Source organism: Augochlora pura, chromosome 6 (assembly GCF_028453695.1).
Source record: "Augochlora pura isolate Apur16 chromosome 6, APUR_v2.2.1, whole genome shotgun sequence".
Classification (NCBI taxonomy): Eukaryota; Metazoa; Arthropoda; class Insecta; order Hymenoptera; family Halictidae; genus Augochlora; species Augochlora pura.
The window spans coordinates 23922015-23938010 of record NC_135777.1 but is presented as its reverse complement, the minus strand read 5'-3'; the positions used below and the strand labels follow the sequence as shown (position 1 = coordinate 23938010).

At 35.3% G+C, this 15996-nt stretch overlaps 5 protein-coding genes across 9 annotated transcripts; 3 read left to right on the top strand and 2 right to left on the bottom strand.

The window, feature by feature from the left end:
- The first annotated feature begins 386 nt into the window (after positions 1–386).
- Fadd (fas-associated death domain protein) lies at positions 387–2098 on the top strand. The gene is made up of 6 exons (XM_078183121.1): positions 387–620; positions 695–1119; positions 1193–1336; positions 1424–1554; positions 1620–1843; positions 1987–2098. Exons 2-5 carry the CDS (start codon positions 780–782, stop codon positions 1749–1751), a joined length of 747 nt encoding a protein of 248 aa, XP_078039247.1. The 5' UTR covers positions 387–620; positions 695–779; the 3' UTR covers positions 1752–1843; positions 1987–2098.
- Positions 1772–3753, bottom strand: Eif4e4 (eukaryotic translation initiation factor 4E4). Its single transcript, XM_078183126.1, has 4 exons — positions 3649–3753; positions 3054–3232; positions 2660–2977; positions 1772–2587 (listed from the first exon to the last, which is right to left on the bottom strand). Exons 1-4 carry the CDS (start codon positions 3679–3681, stop codon positions 2473–2475), a joined length of 645 nt encoding a protein of 214 aa, XP_078039252.1. The 5' UTR covers positions 3682–3753; the 3' UTR covers positions 1772–2472.
- Positions 3754–4683: 930 nt separating this feature from the next.
- Positions 4684–7525, top strand: Pof (RNA binding domain-containing protein painting of fourth). Its single transcript, XM_078182546.1, has 6 exons — positions 4684–4799; positions 5058–5732; positions 5798–6300; positions 6382–6790; positions 6876–7226; positions 7308–7525. Exons 1-6 carry the CDS (start codon positions 4788–4790, stop codon positions 7359–7361), a joined length of 2004 nt encoding a protein of 667 aa, XP_078038672.1. The 5' UTR covers positions 4684–4787; the 3' UTR covers positions 7362–7525.
- Positions 7526–8057: 532 nt separating this feature from the next.
- Pcna (Proliferating cell nuclear antigen) lies at positions 8058–9644 on the top strand. The gene is made up of 4 exons (XM_078183119.1): positions 8058–8408; positions 8559–8724; positions 8804–8948; positions 9391–9644. Exons 1-4 carry the CDS (start codon positions 8188–8190, stop codon positions 9642–9644), a joined length of 786 nt encoding a protein of 261 aa, XP_078039245.1. The 5' UTR covers positions 8058–8187.
- A 490-nt stretch (positions 9645–10134) lies between these two features.
- On the bottom strand, positions 10135–15076 carry LOC144471226 (uncharacterized). Of its 5 annotated transcripts, none has more exons than XM_078183085.1 (6): positions 14981–15076; positions 13142–13383; positions 12323–12847; positions 12153–12257; positions 11927–12076; positions 10135–11855 (listed from the first exon to the last, which is right to left on the bottom strand). In XM_078183085.1, exons 2-6 carry the CDS (start codon positions 13376–13378, stop codon positions 11469–11471), a joined length of 1404 nt encoding a protein of 467 aa, XP_078039211.1. In that variant the 5' UTR covers positions 13379–13383; positions 14981–15076; the 3' UTR covers positions 10135–11468. The 5 variants fall into 5 exon arrangements, with proteins under 5 accessions (XP_078039211.1, XP_078039208.1, XP_078039210.1 ...); XM_078183082.1 differs by lacking the exon at positions 14981–15076 and adding an exon at positions 14351–14575; XM_078183084.1 differs by lacking the exon at positions 14981–15076 and adding an exon at positions 14218–14302.
- Positions 15077–15996: the final 920 nt, after the last annotated feature.

Genomic DNA, 15996 nt, shown 5'->3' with positions numbered 1-15996 from the left:
TAATAAATGTTAAATAGGAATATTTAAATCGTGTAGTTTATTTATACAAAATCTGGACAGTAGGGTAGCACTTATTTCTCCATTATTGATTTCTTTTTGAACATCCTCCAGAATTATGCTACTAGATTAAAAACATAACATATGCCAATGCAAAAATTGATGGAACAACGGAATAACGTGTCGCATCGAATTTTGAAAATTCACCTCTTTGAATTCGTCTTTTCACGCTCTATAAGAATGCGCGGGGAGAGAGAGAGGCTATCATTCTGCTTCTCTCCATTCTATCTCGTACTCTCTCTCTCTCTCTCTCTACAGTATTTGCGCGGAGCTGGATGAGTAATAAAATGGTGGGGATGTGCGAGCCAACTTAAGGAGCACGAAAAGTGTGCAGGGATAGAACCCATTGATACACGACAGCGTTCGTCGTTTCATGTACTTTGTGTTGATACGCTACCGAGTATTTTAATGTGTTATCTATTACCAGCTCCTCCAGAAAATAATTTCTGCTAATAAAATTTAACATATTGTTATTTTTGTTATATACCAACTTGAACACAAAAAATGTTTCAATACCGATTACAACTAATGGAAAAACTATTTAGGACAATTTAATTAACAAGGTAACCTGAATTACGTTTTATTACACTTTATATATAATGAATTTCAACACTATAATAATATTCAATGTTTTCAGACTGTACTAGAAAGTTTACAAACACTGATTACAGTGCATATTCTAACAAAAGGGAATCCCCTTAGTATAAAGTGTTCAACATACAATGTACAGTATGGCAATGAAATCCCAGTATCATCGTTTATGTGCAGAATTTTTGTCTGTTGCTCAATTACGTGTCGACGATGATGCATTCAATGCAATCAAGGATTATTACAAGACTTGTATAAATTCAAAGCGTAAATTCAGTCAAATTAAAGATTTGAATGCACTAATGAATATATTAGAAAAACGAGATACTCTTAGCTATGTCAATATCGAACCTCTTGTTAATATTTCAAATAATTTTTTAAAAGACTCTCACGTATACACTTTAATAAAGGATTATATATCCGATCTTAATACAGAGCATTCAACATATTTTGATATGTACAAAGATGAAAATGGTAAGTTCAATTTGATATAGAGCATTTGTTTTTACAATGCTCTTGTGATAACTTTTTGTGCAACATTTGATAGAACATGCATCAAAATTAACACAAAAGACTGAAGTGCCTGGGGCTCAAGAAGAATGTCAAACTAGTGAATCTGGTTCATCATCGCAAATATATACAAAAAATCTTAAATCTTATTCAACTCAAGAAGAAATACTTCAAAGAGTAGGTAAGACAATCTCTTTTATACGGTATGTACATTACTAATCACTTTAGAAATTATTATGTGCTACACATATCATTCTTTCCCATCAAGTTTTTTCACAAATTTGTGAAAAAATTGGGCGTTCTTGGAGAGACACAGTTCGATATTTGGGTGTTCCAGAGTATCAAATAGATAACATTCAAAATAAATATCCCTTAGACATGAAAGAACAAAGTTATAAGGTGAGATGTAACTGCTTTATTTTATACAATTCTTTGCACTTATATAATATAAAATTATATTTCAGGCTTTAAGGTTATATATATCTGAGTATTGTATTGGTGATTGGAAACTAAAGTTAATACATGCATTAGAAAGAGCAAGGCGCAGAGACCTCAAAGAACTGGTTGAAAAATTAATTATATCAAAACAGATATAAAATAAATTAGGAGAAAACAATTGCATTCTAACAAGTTTATTAAAAAATGTTCACTTATATCAATTAACATTTATGGTGCCATTTATTTGAAGGTAACTAAAAGTAAAAAGATATATGTGTATGTAATTTAAAAAAAAAAAACATGATATTTTTCACACATTTTCAAGAACTTAAATACAAGTACCAATTGAATGCAACTATTATTTAAATAGTGTTATTCTATTATTTTTTGTAGGTTGCTGTACTTTTTTACATCTTCAAAACTGGCAACCTACTTCTGTAGGTTTTAGGAATACAGATGAATAATTTACTTACAAGAAGGAAACGACATGTATGAAGAAAATTACCTTATTATATATGTTAATTATTTCATATAATCGTATAATTTATATTCCTTAAAAATACAGCAGCCCGTGCGTATTTTTCATACTCTAATCCTAAATTACATGCGACGTCACTGTAAATTTTAGTATAATATACAATCTGGTTTAGCCTGTATTTATTGGTGTTCGTTTTTTCTTTTACTTTCATTAAGAAAATATCTAGCTACAATGGAAATGTAGTTCCTTAAAAATTGTACACTGAATTTTCATTTAAATGTTTTCAGTGAAAATCTATTTTAATTTTGTATGTCTGTATGATTAATGTATTTTCAGCCCAGCTTGACACTTTTTAATGAATAATGGATGTTAATGTGATATTAATGTAACATCAATAGTTTTTAGATAATATAAGCATGTTTTGTTTGACTTCCTACTTTGACCATAATATCTTTATGTATTTGATATCCTATAGACACTTTTGACGTGATTTTTAATCTCTCCCTTAACTTACGTCTGCAATAAAGATATAATTAATTAATTGGTAAATATTTTTTTTTTTTTTTACATATATTTGATCCAACTTACCCAATTTCTAGGACGCTATCTTCATTATTGGCATTTGCTGTCCATACACCAATTTTATCTCCCTTTGACCTTATGTTTACTACTGCTCCACAGACATCATCAGAGTATCCATTAAAGGCTCCACCGATCATACATAAAAGAGTTTCTAACCAAAAATGGTCTAAATCTGAAGATCTTTGCTTTTTATCTAAGTTTATAAGCCACCTTCCACCAGCTTTATTGGCATCGTCTTCCCACATAGGTTTGATTCCATGCCTGAATAAACTATAGTCACATCCTAGTTTTAATTCTGATGCAGCTTTTATATGATTGTATAAACTGAAAATAAAATACAAACATTGACATTGTGATATTGCAAATATTAATAATAAATCTTGATTTGTATTTATAGTACCTCCAAAAATCTTCTACTGTATCGAAGCTTGTAATTTTTCTCTGACTTTCCTCCCATAATTTGTTCTTATCTTGTTCATAATACCATAGTGTCCACGTATATTGCAATGGATGTTTGATTAGAACTTCGGGTGGAAATTCATCAAAATTCGTTACTTCTTGTTCCTTCCGTTCCACTTCCTAGAAAATAATTATACTCCGAATCTTTTAAAGAGCATTTTTAACCTCTATCTATCGATATGAATAACACACATATGAATATGTGTGTCACTTTCTAAAATCTTCAAACAGTATCATGCCTATAATATTTATAAGGTACTCTTTGTTCTGTTCAGTACCACATCATTAATAACGAGTGTAACATATATTAGAAAATTTTAATCAAGTAATATAATATGTCTTTTTTTAAGCTAGTTAGACAGTTTTCACCATGAATGGGTATAGATGGGAGGGGTAAAGGGTGAGGACGACCATGCTGTTTCGAAGACTTGTACAAGATTTTTTGTAGCACTTGTGAAAAGTTTGTATACAAATGAAATGTTTCACCAATTTCGAAAAATATTGTCTAAATTATAAAATACATTTGAAAATAATACCTCGATATCTTCTGCATTAGTAGTAGCAGCCATGTCACACCGACTACACGCACAATATGTTCGCTCAGTTAACTAACAGGAAGGGCATCTATCGGTGAAATTTTTTACATCGAAAATCCTTTCCCTAAGATAGAAACGCTAAATCGCGTCGGCGCACCGGGAACTTATCAAGACGAAATTTAATAAAAGAATTGAAAAACAAAGCGACGGATAATTACGTTATATTATTATGATATAACCAATTAACATAGAAACGTCACGGAAACAAGGAACACTCTTGGAAAGGATAAATTTTTGTAATTATCTTTCGCTTTTTTCCACTGATAGATGGACGAACAAAAATTATTTTACCGGCGCGGGAATTTTTTAAAAATATCACATTATTTTATCTGTAACCACGAGGCCAATCACTTTTGTTTCATTTCAATACATTTGTCATATTAATGAGATTGTTTTGTCCGTATATTCTTGACCTTCTATTGTTCTAAATATCTAGAGAAATAATCACATGTACGTTGCAATAGAGTCACAATTTAATGCAAGTAGCAGCAATTTTGTACTTACTTTTTGTGGAACAGAAACAAGCTCAAAAGTTCAATAGATTAAAAAATATTCCAATATATGTAATTTATAATTGTTTCAGTAACATATGTTAGACAGTGTACTGCAGATATAATATATTTTTCGTTTGAAAATTCTAAAATCCTTACGCATCATAAATAATTTTTTAATTTAAATTTCTATTATAATTATGTTTTGAATGTGTTTTATATGTTTTATATTGTGATTGATCGCTTGCTTAGTAATATTTTGAAATTATAATTTGAGATCGAGTACAGATTTTAATTGAATTGTATATTCAAAATCAATTACTAAATTTTAAAGTATAGACATTATTAATGTTGTGAATTAATTACATAATATAGCAAAAATTAAGAAGATTGTTTTATTAATATACAAATGTACGTAAAAAGAAAGTAAAATAGGGGTTGGCAACCCTGTTAAGTACAACAACCAGTAGCTTCCACTGGCCACTCCGGCTACCCTCGTTGCTTTACTTAAACTATGTATTTACATTATAAGTTGAAGAGTTACAGAGTAATTATTCTTTAAAGATTAATAACAGTTTTATCCACATTATGAAACGAACGGTAATAACCAATTTCTCTATTTCCAGTAATTTTATAATGATTATTAAGACCTATTTACATTTGCATCATTGAAGGTTGTTTTTAGGGGAGGTTAGCTTGACAGCGGATACGGAGAATACCTTCATATATTTCATATAGGAATAACGTGATTTAGCTCGAATCATATCACATTTATATTCTTAAATCATAGTTTTGCGTAACAGTGCTTTGATTTTAATAAATCTTTGAACTTTTAAGTGACAACTTTTGATTTTTCAGGTAACTGAAGAAAATGGAGAGGCAAAACGATCTTTCGTCAAGCAAGAATGCGTCACTTTTGGATACGATGGTTCCTACCCTACTTATACTACATCGTCTTCATCTCCTTCAACTGTCACACAACCTTTGCCTGGTCAACCTCCATTACCCCCTATGCCACCACCGTCAAGTGGTGTACCACCACCTCCTCATGTCTTTGGGCCAGTGCCTTCTCAAGTTACACCAATTCCAGCATGGACACATCCTCCTGCACCATGGCAATGGATAACACCTCAAACATCACCCCTACCACCTCCACCTCCACGTGATATGACTGCAAATACGTTTCAAAGAGAAATGCCTCTACGAGGTAATTATATGAGACGTGAAAGATTTAATCACAATAGGAGCAATATATATATTCAAAGAAATAACTATCATCGTAAAAATAGAAGGCTTGCACGATTTGGACAATCTCAAGGTCAATTTGAACAGGCAGCATATTTTGGTGCAGCACTGAGTAATAGTCTTGGTTTGGAATGGCAAAGGAATAATTATTCTACAACTGCAAGCGACGCTATCATGAATCACATGCCTGTTCCTCTTCCTAATCATCCCTTACCTTCCATCCCTCCAGGAATATTAACGAACCGCCATGGGGAAGATAATTCAGATCAGGATGTTAAAATTGTTTTAGTAAGTATGAAATATTGATAAATTTATGTTCGGTTTAGTAATAGAATCTTATTTGTTTGTTGCAGGAAGAAGTTGTAGTGAAAAAAAATAAGCAAAGAAAACCTATGTCACAAAGTTACCCTAGTCGACCATGGAATCGAGAAGATGCAGAAAGAGCTTTAAAAATTGAAAATGAATACAACAAAACAGTGAAAGCTCAGAGTCTCATCATCAAATTTCCAGACCCTGATTTGAACAAAGACATTGTTAGAGAATTTCATCCCGGCATACAAAATATACATTTCCAAAGTCCTAGTGGTCCAAGGTATTGTTTCATACAAATGGCAGAGAGTGTTGATATCGATGAGGCTATAAAAGAGTTGGAGAAAATACCGTTTGGAGTCGGTCATTTAAAAGTTGAACGAAAATCCTTAAGGGATGAAGATAATCCAATGCCAGAGGAAATAGATCCCTACACCTTATACATAGGAAATTTACCAGAATCTGTTAATGTCAATGAAGTAAAAAGTAAATTTCCCACAGCTGCTAGAGTAGATGTAGGTTACGCACAGAAAATGAGAAATACCCGGTAAATTATATTTATTAAATTCAATGTAATATATTTATTTTATGCATGTATTCTAAATACTATATTTCTATAATCTTCCAGATATGCTTTTATAAGGTATAATAGTGTAGATGAATCGATATCTGCATACAAGCAAGCACACGATCTAATGTGGGATACCAGAAGTATTATTGTTAGATTTAGAAGGCAGCGTGGTAATACTTGTCTTCCTGGTGAACCTAAACCAAATGTTAAAAAAGTGAAAGAAGAACCGAGCAGTAATTCGCAAGTAAAGAATGAGCAAAAAGCTAATCATACTGATAAAGGTGTAACGATCTTAGGAAGTAACATAGGAAATAGGATACAAGATAGTTCCAGTCAAACACAGAATAAGGTCACACCTCAGGTGCCAGAACAAAACACAAGTTTGCAGACCTCCACTTCGTCTTCACCTGTACCAACTTCAATAGCATCTGCTAAATCAGCGCAATTGCAACAGCAACAGCCATGGGTAAAATTATAGAATATTACATAGTATTCCGTAGTTTTGCGTACAATAACTGAAGATAGAATTCTTTTCAATGAATAATTTTTAGACGAGTCAGGCACCTCAAATACCTCCAGCATCAGAAGCACCTCCACCGTGTCCAGATGAAAGAGAATCGGTTACAGAAACTATAATGCTTACGGAAATCAAGGAAGAACCAGAAGATTATGAGGAAATGGATATGTCCAGTCATATTCGGTCCGACGAAGATATGGACGATGATGTGGATGATGATGACGACGATGACGAAGAAGAAGAAGAAGACGACGACGATTCTGATGACAATGAGGATAATGAAGACGATTACGAGGAAGATGAAGAGGATAATATGGATGCAAATGGAAGATTGTCGTTCACTGACAAACAAGAAGAAATGACGAAAGATTCCGAGTCAACTGATGTATGTTTTCACATAACTTAATTACCGATTAGAAAATCGATTAAGATTTGTAAATCTAATTTGTACTAATTTTTATTTCAGCATCTTGACCAAATGTTCAGCGAATTGGAAAACATGGCTGATATCGAATTTTAATATATTTAAATGAGTATGACCTATTCTCATAATAATTAGTATTCTATTTTTAAAGAATTTTAATTTCGTACCTAATGTGTAAATATTCCTAGTTATAAATTGTAACGAGTGAGACTGCATTTATTTAAGTATGATATTAGTAATTGAATCGTATTTAAATACTTTTGTACCCATATGTTTCATCTTATAAGTTTTTATTCTCAATATGTGTTCATATAAAATTCTTTGAAGCAATTATGAATACGATTATTTTTTAATCGAATCGATTTACTTTGTACATTTTTTTACAGATTTATTTCTTCATCTCTCATATTAATAATTGTCATCATTTATTAAACTATTTTTTACAAATTATATTTTGTCATGATTTCCTATTTTCTTCTTTCACGATTCTTTATATTCAATCGTATTAATAACAAAAATATTAATTTTGATTTTCCGATCGTTTCAATTGCGCGCTTATATAGCATGTGTTTCCGGATCAAATGAATATTAAAATTTTCATATAACGTATTTCCACGACTTAGTAGGGAGACATTTTTATATAAAAGTAAATTAAGAAATTGTCATTTATGTTTCCGTAAAAAGTGTTTTTTAGTCTGGAATAAATTTCAAAGAAATTGTACGAATTCTGCGTCGTTGTTTCGAGTGGTATGTTTATTACGTCCTCGGTTCACAGATGGCGTTATGGCAGATTGTAGTTGAGCATTTTGGCGGTAAGAAAGTGCGGTTTACGTTACCGGTCTCAAGAATACATTCAAGTGACGGAGGTTGTGTCATCGACTGTCTGTACGTTCTAATCGCCGAAGAAAAGTAAACTAGCAAAATGTTCGAAGCACGATTAATACAGAGTGCTATCTTAAAGAAAGTGCTGGATGCAATAAAGGATCTTTTGACCGAAGCTACTTTCGAATGTACCGATTCGGGTATACAAGTCCAGGCTATGGACAACGCTCACGTTTCTTTGGTATCCCTTAATCTGAGAAGCGACGGTTTTGATAAATATAGATGCGATAGAAATTTGTCAATGGGCATGAGTGTTGCATGGTAAGGCTCAATATAAATTTCGATAGAACTATCATTATTCCAATAATAATAATAATAACCAATATTTGCCTAACAGAACCTTTGTTCCTAGCCTAATTAAGATGATTAAGCTTTAAAAGATAAATTAAAGAAAGCAAATTTCTGTTTTAGCATGTCTAAGATTTTAAAATGTGCTGGCTCAGAAGATACAGTCACTCTACGAGCAGTGGATAATCCAGAAAATATTATGTTTATATTTGAATCACCAAACAAAGAGAAACTTGCAGAGTACGAGATGAAACTTATAAATATGGACCAAGAACATCTTGGTATTCCTGTATGTTTTATTTTTCATGCATAATTTCATCATTCGTTCATTATGATCATGCTATTATTACCTGATAATATTATTACAGGAAACATCATATTCATGTGTTGTAAAAATGCCGTCGCAAGAATTTTCACGCATCTGTAGAGATTTAAGTCAATTTGGAGAATCAATAACATTTGCATGTTCTAAGGAAGGTATCAAGTTCAGTGCTTTTGGAGATTACGGTCAAGGTACAATCATTTTACTTGTTAAATATGTAACTGAATGTGAAAAGCAATGCAATGATGTATTTACATCCCATTATTCATTGCTTAAGTAACACATAAACTTACCTCAACTGTAAAATATTTTCTTGGTCCTTGGATCATCCTGCATTAAAGATTGTTCTAGCACAACAGTTACATACCAACTGATTGAAATTAAGCAATGCCCTAGAAAGTATTTACTTGCTTGACCTTATTATTATAAGGCTAAGGTCATACAAGCATTTATTCACAATGGAGCCTATTTACATTTTCATATAAGGAATTATACCCTGTTCTAGTGAAACTAATTTAAAAATGCAAATGAATTACAAGACGTATATATTACAAAATGTAAAAATATATCTATACAATTGACATTATAATGTTGTCATTATATTCATATAAGATATTTCTTTTTTTTTTTCAGCTACTATCAAGTTAGCACAAACAGCGGACGCGGATAACGAAGAAGAAGCGGTAGTTGTTAATATGCAAGAACCTGTGAAATTAACATTCTCATGTCGTTACCTTAATTCCTTCGTAAAGGCTGGACCCCTTTGTACACAAGTGCAACTATCGATGTCTAATGACGTACCTCTAGTATGTGAATACAAAATTGGCGATATTGGACACATCAGATATTATTTGGCTCCAAAAATTGATGATGATGAAGAAAATTAAGTTTTCTAGGAACTTATTCCAGTATAGAAGCCGTACCATAAAATTACTTCATTTTTATGCGGACATTACGATTTTGTTTGTCTTATTATTTATCTCGGTATTTGATAGTAAGTATTTTCAAAATTTTACTATGAAGAACGTGATAACACTACGTGTATGAAAGAGAGTAGGTATATTTCGATTTTCATTGTTTAAGGAACGATTAAGGGTAGTTAAAAAATACTTTGAAGGTAATATATTTAAATTTTACATTTAAAAGTTATTTGGCTCGTCACAGTGTTAGCGCAACGTAGAATTGACACTAAGATTCATGGTAAGAGAGACACGATCATGATTAACATGGTAATGTGGTGTGATTCTCTTAAGATTTATATTGTTACCGTTTCATAAACTGTGACAATATTTTGATAATATTGCGATCTTTTTTTTTTTTATATGTAAGAAGAACTCAATATATTTCCAAAACATTTCATAAATTTTGAATTACGTGTTATCCTTATGCCCTAGCCTAATTGAAAGTTCAAATTTTTTCTTACTTACTTTATCTTATTTCTTATACTTTTTGTGTATAAGCTAGTTTAATATAAAAATACATAATTAGCTTACGAGCTGAGGGAATAAGAGGGCTACCATGGATGGAATAGCCTAGAAGTATACAGTTAAATCTTACACAATTTGGATCTCGTATAGTTACTAAGTAATTAAATATTAATCAATAGATGTTGATTCATACTATAAATTATTTTACACGCACATACTGCGAAGACCTGTATATCGTCGTTCCTATTCATACACGTTTAAATCAAATGTCTAATTAAAATAAATACTTTTTCATATTTTATTCCTATATTCAAACGAATTAAAGTCTCAACGAAACAAAGTCACTTTGGCAATAGTAATCAGCCTCTTTGGTTTTAAAGCCCTGATATTGCTTTTGTGTTATTAACAGAACAGAAACTGACATTTAAAACTAGCATAAACAATTTCATAAATAATATGGTCGTAATCACGTATTCAAATTAATAAAATATATATATATATATACACACACAACATATATATGCATATGTATGTATGCATACAGGATGTCAGGGTTAAGTAAAACAATCAATTATCTAAAAATATTGAAGACAAAGAAAAAATTTTACTTGAAAGTTACATGACATGAAAGAGCACACTTGTTACTGAAGATTAATTGATTTGAGAAATAAGACAATCAAATATTGCTTTTTCAAATAAAGCTGTTTATTTTTCTTTATCTTTTTCTGTAAATTTTCACGGACGATATCTCGAAACTATTCAATATTAAAGTGTAAAATTTATAGGCTGTTGGATTCTTCGTAAAATGCACTAATAAACAATGTAATAAAAAATACACTATTTCATCTAAAAGGTTAAACTTGATAGTCTTATTTCTTAAATCAATCACAAATTCGCTATGAAATGTGCCCTCCGATGTAACTACTAAGTAAGTATCATTTTGGACTCTTGAGATGATTAAAATGTTTTGCTTAAATGCAAACACCCTGTAAATGAAAATCTAACGCGCGAGCTTAGTAGCTTAAGTTACTAATTCGAATTTTTAAAAAATTTTATTAAGCCTTTAATTTTGACTGATTTCAAAGAATATGCAACGCGCGTCTCGATAGCCTTTTAATATTTTGGACCAATTTGACACGCTTACGCATGATTGCGAATCCATAGATAACTCCGTCAGTCTGTGAGCATGATTTGAAAAGTATTTAGGATGTTGCGTGACGCTCACTTTATAAATGAGGTACCAACAAAGAAAAGAAACATGTACATTTTGAAAATTATAAGGGCTTAAGCATTCGTGTTGCCGTTACTCCCGTATAAACTGGGATGTACGTACTTGTCATGCAATGTCCTTAGATGCCTTAGTAGATTACTCTTTACGTTGAAGCCTTTTTTACAATAGGAACAAAGAAAAGGCTTTTCCCCTGTATGTGTTCTTTGGTGGATTACCATCGACGCATGACTTGGGAATTCTTTTTGACAAATGTTGCACAATTTTTGGTGGCTGTGTACTCTTTTCGGTTTCGGTGGCGCAGAATTGTTCATGAGAGCTAACTGCTCCTCAGTGTGTTCCGTTTGTATGTGACGTACCCACTCTTGAGGCGTCGAATACATGTTTCCGCACAGGTCACATTTTAAGGGTGGAAAATCCTTGCTATCGTCGTCCACGTCACCCTAAGAAATCACTCGGGTTTAACATGATTTCATGCTACCAATTTTTAACAGCGCCTTCGCAGCATATTTACCTTCCTCTTTTTCCTTCGATTTTCGGTCATATCAGCGTGCGTGAATTCAATGTGTCTGACCCAATCCGACGGTCGATTAAACGTTTGACTACACATGTCACAGGTCAATGGTGAATACTCTTCTTCTTCGTCTGCGCTGTGTACGATTTCCTGAAACGGGCGGTCTTGAATAGTAATTATTGTACTTTTCGTAACCTTGACAATTAAGCCTTAGAATCGTACATACGGGTTTAATATCAATCTCATGGTCTATCGTCAACGATTCGGATGGATCGATTGTTTCCTCCCAGATCGGTTCGTCTTTCACAAGGAGCTCCAAATTCAGCTCCGTCTGAAATACATAAAGAAAATATGAACTACCATGTTCCACAGTGACATCTCCGTGGGTTGTCTTACATTTTCACCGTCCTCGCTTTTAGATTTGTTCGATTCTACATCACTGTTGCTGGTGGTTTTTCTTTTCTTGCCGTTCGCTTCCAGATTCTCCTTATTTTTATTCTGTTCATTATTTTTATTTTCCTCTAACACTTTCTTGGTCTCCGTCTCACTAATCTTCTCCTCGATCTTCTCAATACTCTTTCTCTCTGAGGTAGGTTTCTGTGGTTGAACATTGTTCTGGACAGACGTGGTCTGCTGTACATTCTCAACGACCTTTTCAGTTGCCGGCTGAACCAGCTTGATCTTTTGAATTTGCCCCGTCATCGGCGGTTGTTCCCGCTTGTCCCGGTCAACCTTTTGATTGTTCGACTGGATATTCTCTTTTTTGCTTCCGTTGTTGGACCGCCATAAACCTCGGACCCGCAGTATGTCACCGGCCTTTAGTACACCCTCCAGTTGATCATTCGTTACGGTCGCCTCGCCGCTGTACATGTACTGGATTAGGATTTTCAGCGTACGATAGCCAATTTCCGTTGGCAACACCTGAAATTATAATTGTGAATTCGCAACCAAAATTACCAGAAAGAAAACTTGTATTCACGATCGCGCCGATAAGAACTCGATTAATTGAGATATTTCATTATTTCGCGAGCCGTCTCTGTGTAGTAGCTGTACAAATGAATTTTCGTAGTAAATAAAAGAACATTGCGTGGAAAATCGCTAATAATCTATTAGCTGGAACGCATGTTTCATACCGTCTACGAAAGGCGGGTTGAAGAAATCTCTCATACGGACGAATCTCTATTATGAGCGCAGAGATGGTTTACATGTACGTACCACGATTGTGGGAGCGTTTGTGTTTGCTCCGAAGTGACATGTTTGAAAAATATGACTGAAATACGAAGAGCAAGCGGCAAGGACGAATCGATGGGCAGCCACGTGCCGGCCACAGGACGTCGCCAATAAGACATCTGCGAAGGATTCTGAGTGAAGCAACGTCGCGACAGAGCTGTGCAGATGCGCGCCATAGCTGTGCCACTTGAGTTGATAATTATCCGAAGCAGCGATGGCCATTTTTTCTGCATCATATGAAAAAAAAAAGAATGAACGATCGATTTAATATTTTCTTGCATTCCAGGTAGACTTTCTTGCTCTCTTATCGAGCCTGTTGCGTCGCCCGTGTCCTATTTGTATTTAAGCAATCGCCATACACAGCTTATCGATTCAAATAAATTAATATTAAAAAAGGAAGATGAGAAAATAAACAATCGTCGTCCGTCAAGAATCGACACGTACTTTACTATCGACTGTCAAGTTAATTGTTATACCTCGAGAATCTTTTTCACTATGATTGTGATTTTTTACGATTAAATGACCGACACACAATACAGTCACGGATTTCCGTTTACATGTTTCTCCATTTTATCGGTGAATTCCGAAAACACTTCGATCGGAGAATGTGTCGTTCACTCTGATCGAATTCACCCCCGCTAGCGTCAACCGTTCTATTCTTTCGTGACGTCCTCCGCGATTCCCGGTAATCTGTTTGGCTGACGATTCTCAACAACCGACATTGACGGGGATCCCCTGTGTCTGCATAGATCAGCATAGATCGGCAAGTGTCAATGGAACGTTCGAACGAGCTCGGGGGGGATCACGTCGTCAGCACCGAACGCGACAATTACGCACTGTCTCCTCCGCCACCCTCGAATCACACCCTCGCCTCGATATACCGACGTACATTCGACAGAAAGTGTACACAAAAACACTTCGCCTTACAGGGAGGAAACAGTAAAATGCCAGTTACACAGCATGACACCGTCGCACAATTTGTCGAAACAGGCTAGGATCTTAGATCGTTACCGCGTGGAGAATCATTGATTTTCGAGGCTTCACGGGTTGCACGATATTACCCCGGTTGTTCCGCACGAACGTCAATCAGCCGCGAGTGGAACCGAAAATCTGGCGTCCGGTCGTGGTCGGTTTTCTTTGTCTATTTCTCTTCGGATGTAAACCGGGTTGTAACGGTTGTCAACGTGGGGTTACCTGACGACATCGGTCAGAAGATTGGTACCCACGTCACTCTGATATAACCTTCTTGTATTTAATTGCACGATTATTCCTCGACAAGATCCGCGTCACCACGGTGTGTCTCGCACGCGTCGTTGGTGTTTTGAAAGGCGCTTCGCGCGGATACGGGACACGGGGCAGATATGAGCATCGAACCGCCGCGTAGGGGCCTAAAAATCGATATTTCGGTCTTTGCTCCATCCTCTCCGGCGGTGCAGCCGTGCTCGCTCGCTTTCGCGGCTAGGTAGGGTGCCCCCCTGTTCATCATCGATTTTCCCGGCTACCAATCGCACGCATCCATTTATCGCATCGATCGCCCGAGCTGATTTCAGCGTTTGCGTCCGTCCGTCCATCCGCCCGCTCCACGATTCATGCCCGTGGAACCCCGCCGCACCCCACCTCTCGCCGCCCAGTCCGCCCCTTGAGCCACCCGGCCACCGTTCATCCTCCCTTCCCGTCGATGTCGAACCTCCCAGCCTACTACCTTAGGCTGTACAGAGACGCGACTAAACGCGCGACCCTTTCCGCGATCCTTTTTGCCATCGTTGTCGACTCACGATGTCTCCCATTCCTATTTCGTTTTATCCGCGTCTAGCCGACACCAACCTGGTCGGTGCCTGTTGATGCGCCCCTTGCGTGCAAAAATCACCTTCCACCACCGCACATGACCACCACCTCTAATTCCTGCTAATCCGTAATATTTTTTTTCCCTCGCTATTCGACCGCGCGGGGAGACATTCTGTCTGGACGCCTCGGGCGATGTATATTGATTTCGAGAAATTCGAGTAATCTTTCCCCTTTTTTTTTCTTTTTTAATTACGGCTAGCAGTCGCGACGGACGGAGGAGTATCGTTTGGATTGAACTAACACTCGTTTACACGCGTTTTTCCTTCTGCTTTTTATTTCTTTTTTCTTTTTTGGCTTCTTCGAGAAAAGAATACGTAACATCTAATAGATCCATTTACAAAATTCCGATAAGGTTCTATGATTTTTTTCTACGAGTTTTTATACCGTAAATCTCGTACGTTTAAGCGTCGACGACGACGCGAATGGATATCCGAACGGAAAGTGTTTTTCTTCTTCCAAAAACCTTTCGAGAGAGATGGTTAGTTAACCTGGATAGAGAGATCTATAGATCTACGTAGACAGATTAATATGGTTAGTTTAAAGATGCAGTAAAATTTTCGGATCGCCACTGTCCTGTTCGTTGCTGTACCCGAAGATGGCGTTCATAGTGGGATTCTTCGATTTTCAAGAATTCGTTGTATGTGTGGATGTGTACGTGTGACGATGTACTGCATTGCGTCGACGACCCATTTTGCAATGGGAGCGATAAGTTGCACACCCTCCTACCGTTAAATAATCAATCCCATGTTTCTGAGCAAACTACGATCCTTTACGTATAAGAGCTATGGATTATTCGGTTCTCGTCAACCTTTCTTATCGCTCTCAATATTCGTATGCGATTGAAGAAACGATTTCGCGTGGAATGGTTAATAATTTGCGTTGCGTGTATTATCGATTTTTATTAACGATACATACGTAGACGAGATCTGGAAGCACAGTTTTTACTTAATAAAGACCGCAGCCTTTTATTGTTATCAATTTCACGAGGAAACGAT

Excerpts from the sequence above, each read along its gene's own strand:
- Pcna (XM_078183119.1), top strand. The coding sequence starts at position 8,188 with ATGTTCGAAGCACGATTAATACAGAGTGCTATCTTAAAGAAAGTGCTG. Across the intron at positions 8,409-8,558 it reads ATGGGCATGAGTGTTGCATG|CATGTCTAAGATTTTAAAAT; the intron begins GTAAGGCTCAAT and ends TTTCTGTTTTAG. Across the intron at positions 8,725-8,803 it reads AAGAACATCTTGGTATTCCT|GAAACATCATATTCATGTGT; the intron begins GTATGTTTTATT and ends ATATTATTACAG.
- Eif4e4 (XM_078183126.1), bottom strand. The coding sequence starts at position 3,681 with ATGGCTGCTACTACTAATGCAGAAGATATCGAG. Across the intron at positions 2,978-3,053 it reads ACAGTAGAAGATTTTTGGAG|TTTATACAATCATATAAAAG; the intron begins GTACTATAAATA and ends TTTTATTTTCAG. Across the intron at positions 2,588-2,659 it reads GATAGCGTCCTAGAAATTGG|ACGTAAGTTAAGGGAGAGAT; the intron begins GTAAGTTGGATC and ends TCTTTATTGCAG.
- Pof (XM_078182546.1), top strand. Across the intron at positions 6,791-6,875 it reads TGCAACAGCAACAGCCATGG|ACGAGTCAGGCACCTCAAAT; the intron begins GTAAAATTATAG and ends AATAATTTTTAG. Across the intron at positions 7,227-7,307 it reads AAGATTCCGAGTCAACTGAT|CATCTTGACCAAATGTTCAG; the intron begins GTATGTTTTCAC and ends TTTTTATTTCAG.
- LOC144471226 (XM_078183082.1), bottom strand. Across the intron at positions 12,848-13,141 it reads CAAACGCTCCCACAATCGTG|GTGTTGCCAACGGAAATTGG; the intron begins GTACGTACATGT and ends TTATAATTTCAG. Across the intron at positions 12,077-12,152 it reads ATGAGATTGATATTAAACCC|GAAATCGTACACAGCGCAGA; the intron begins GTATGTACGATT and ends CGCCCGTTTCAG.
- Fadd (XM_078183121.1), top strand. The coding sequence starts at position 780 with ATGTACAGTATGGCAATGAAATCCCAGTATCATCGTTTATGTGCAGAA. Across the intron at positions 1,337-1,423 it reads AGAAATACTTCAAAGAGTAG|TTTTTTCACAAATTTGTGAA; the intron begins GTAAGACAATCT and ends TTTCCCATCAAG. Across the intron at positions 1,555-1,619 it reads TGAAAGAACAAAGTTATAAG|GCTTTAAGGTTATATATATC; the intron begins GTGAGATGTAAC and ends ATTATATTTCAG.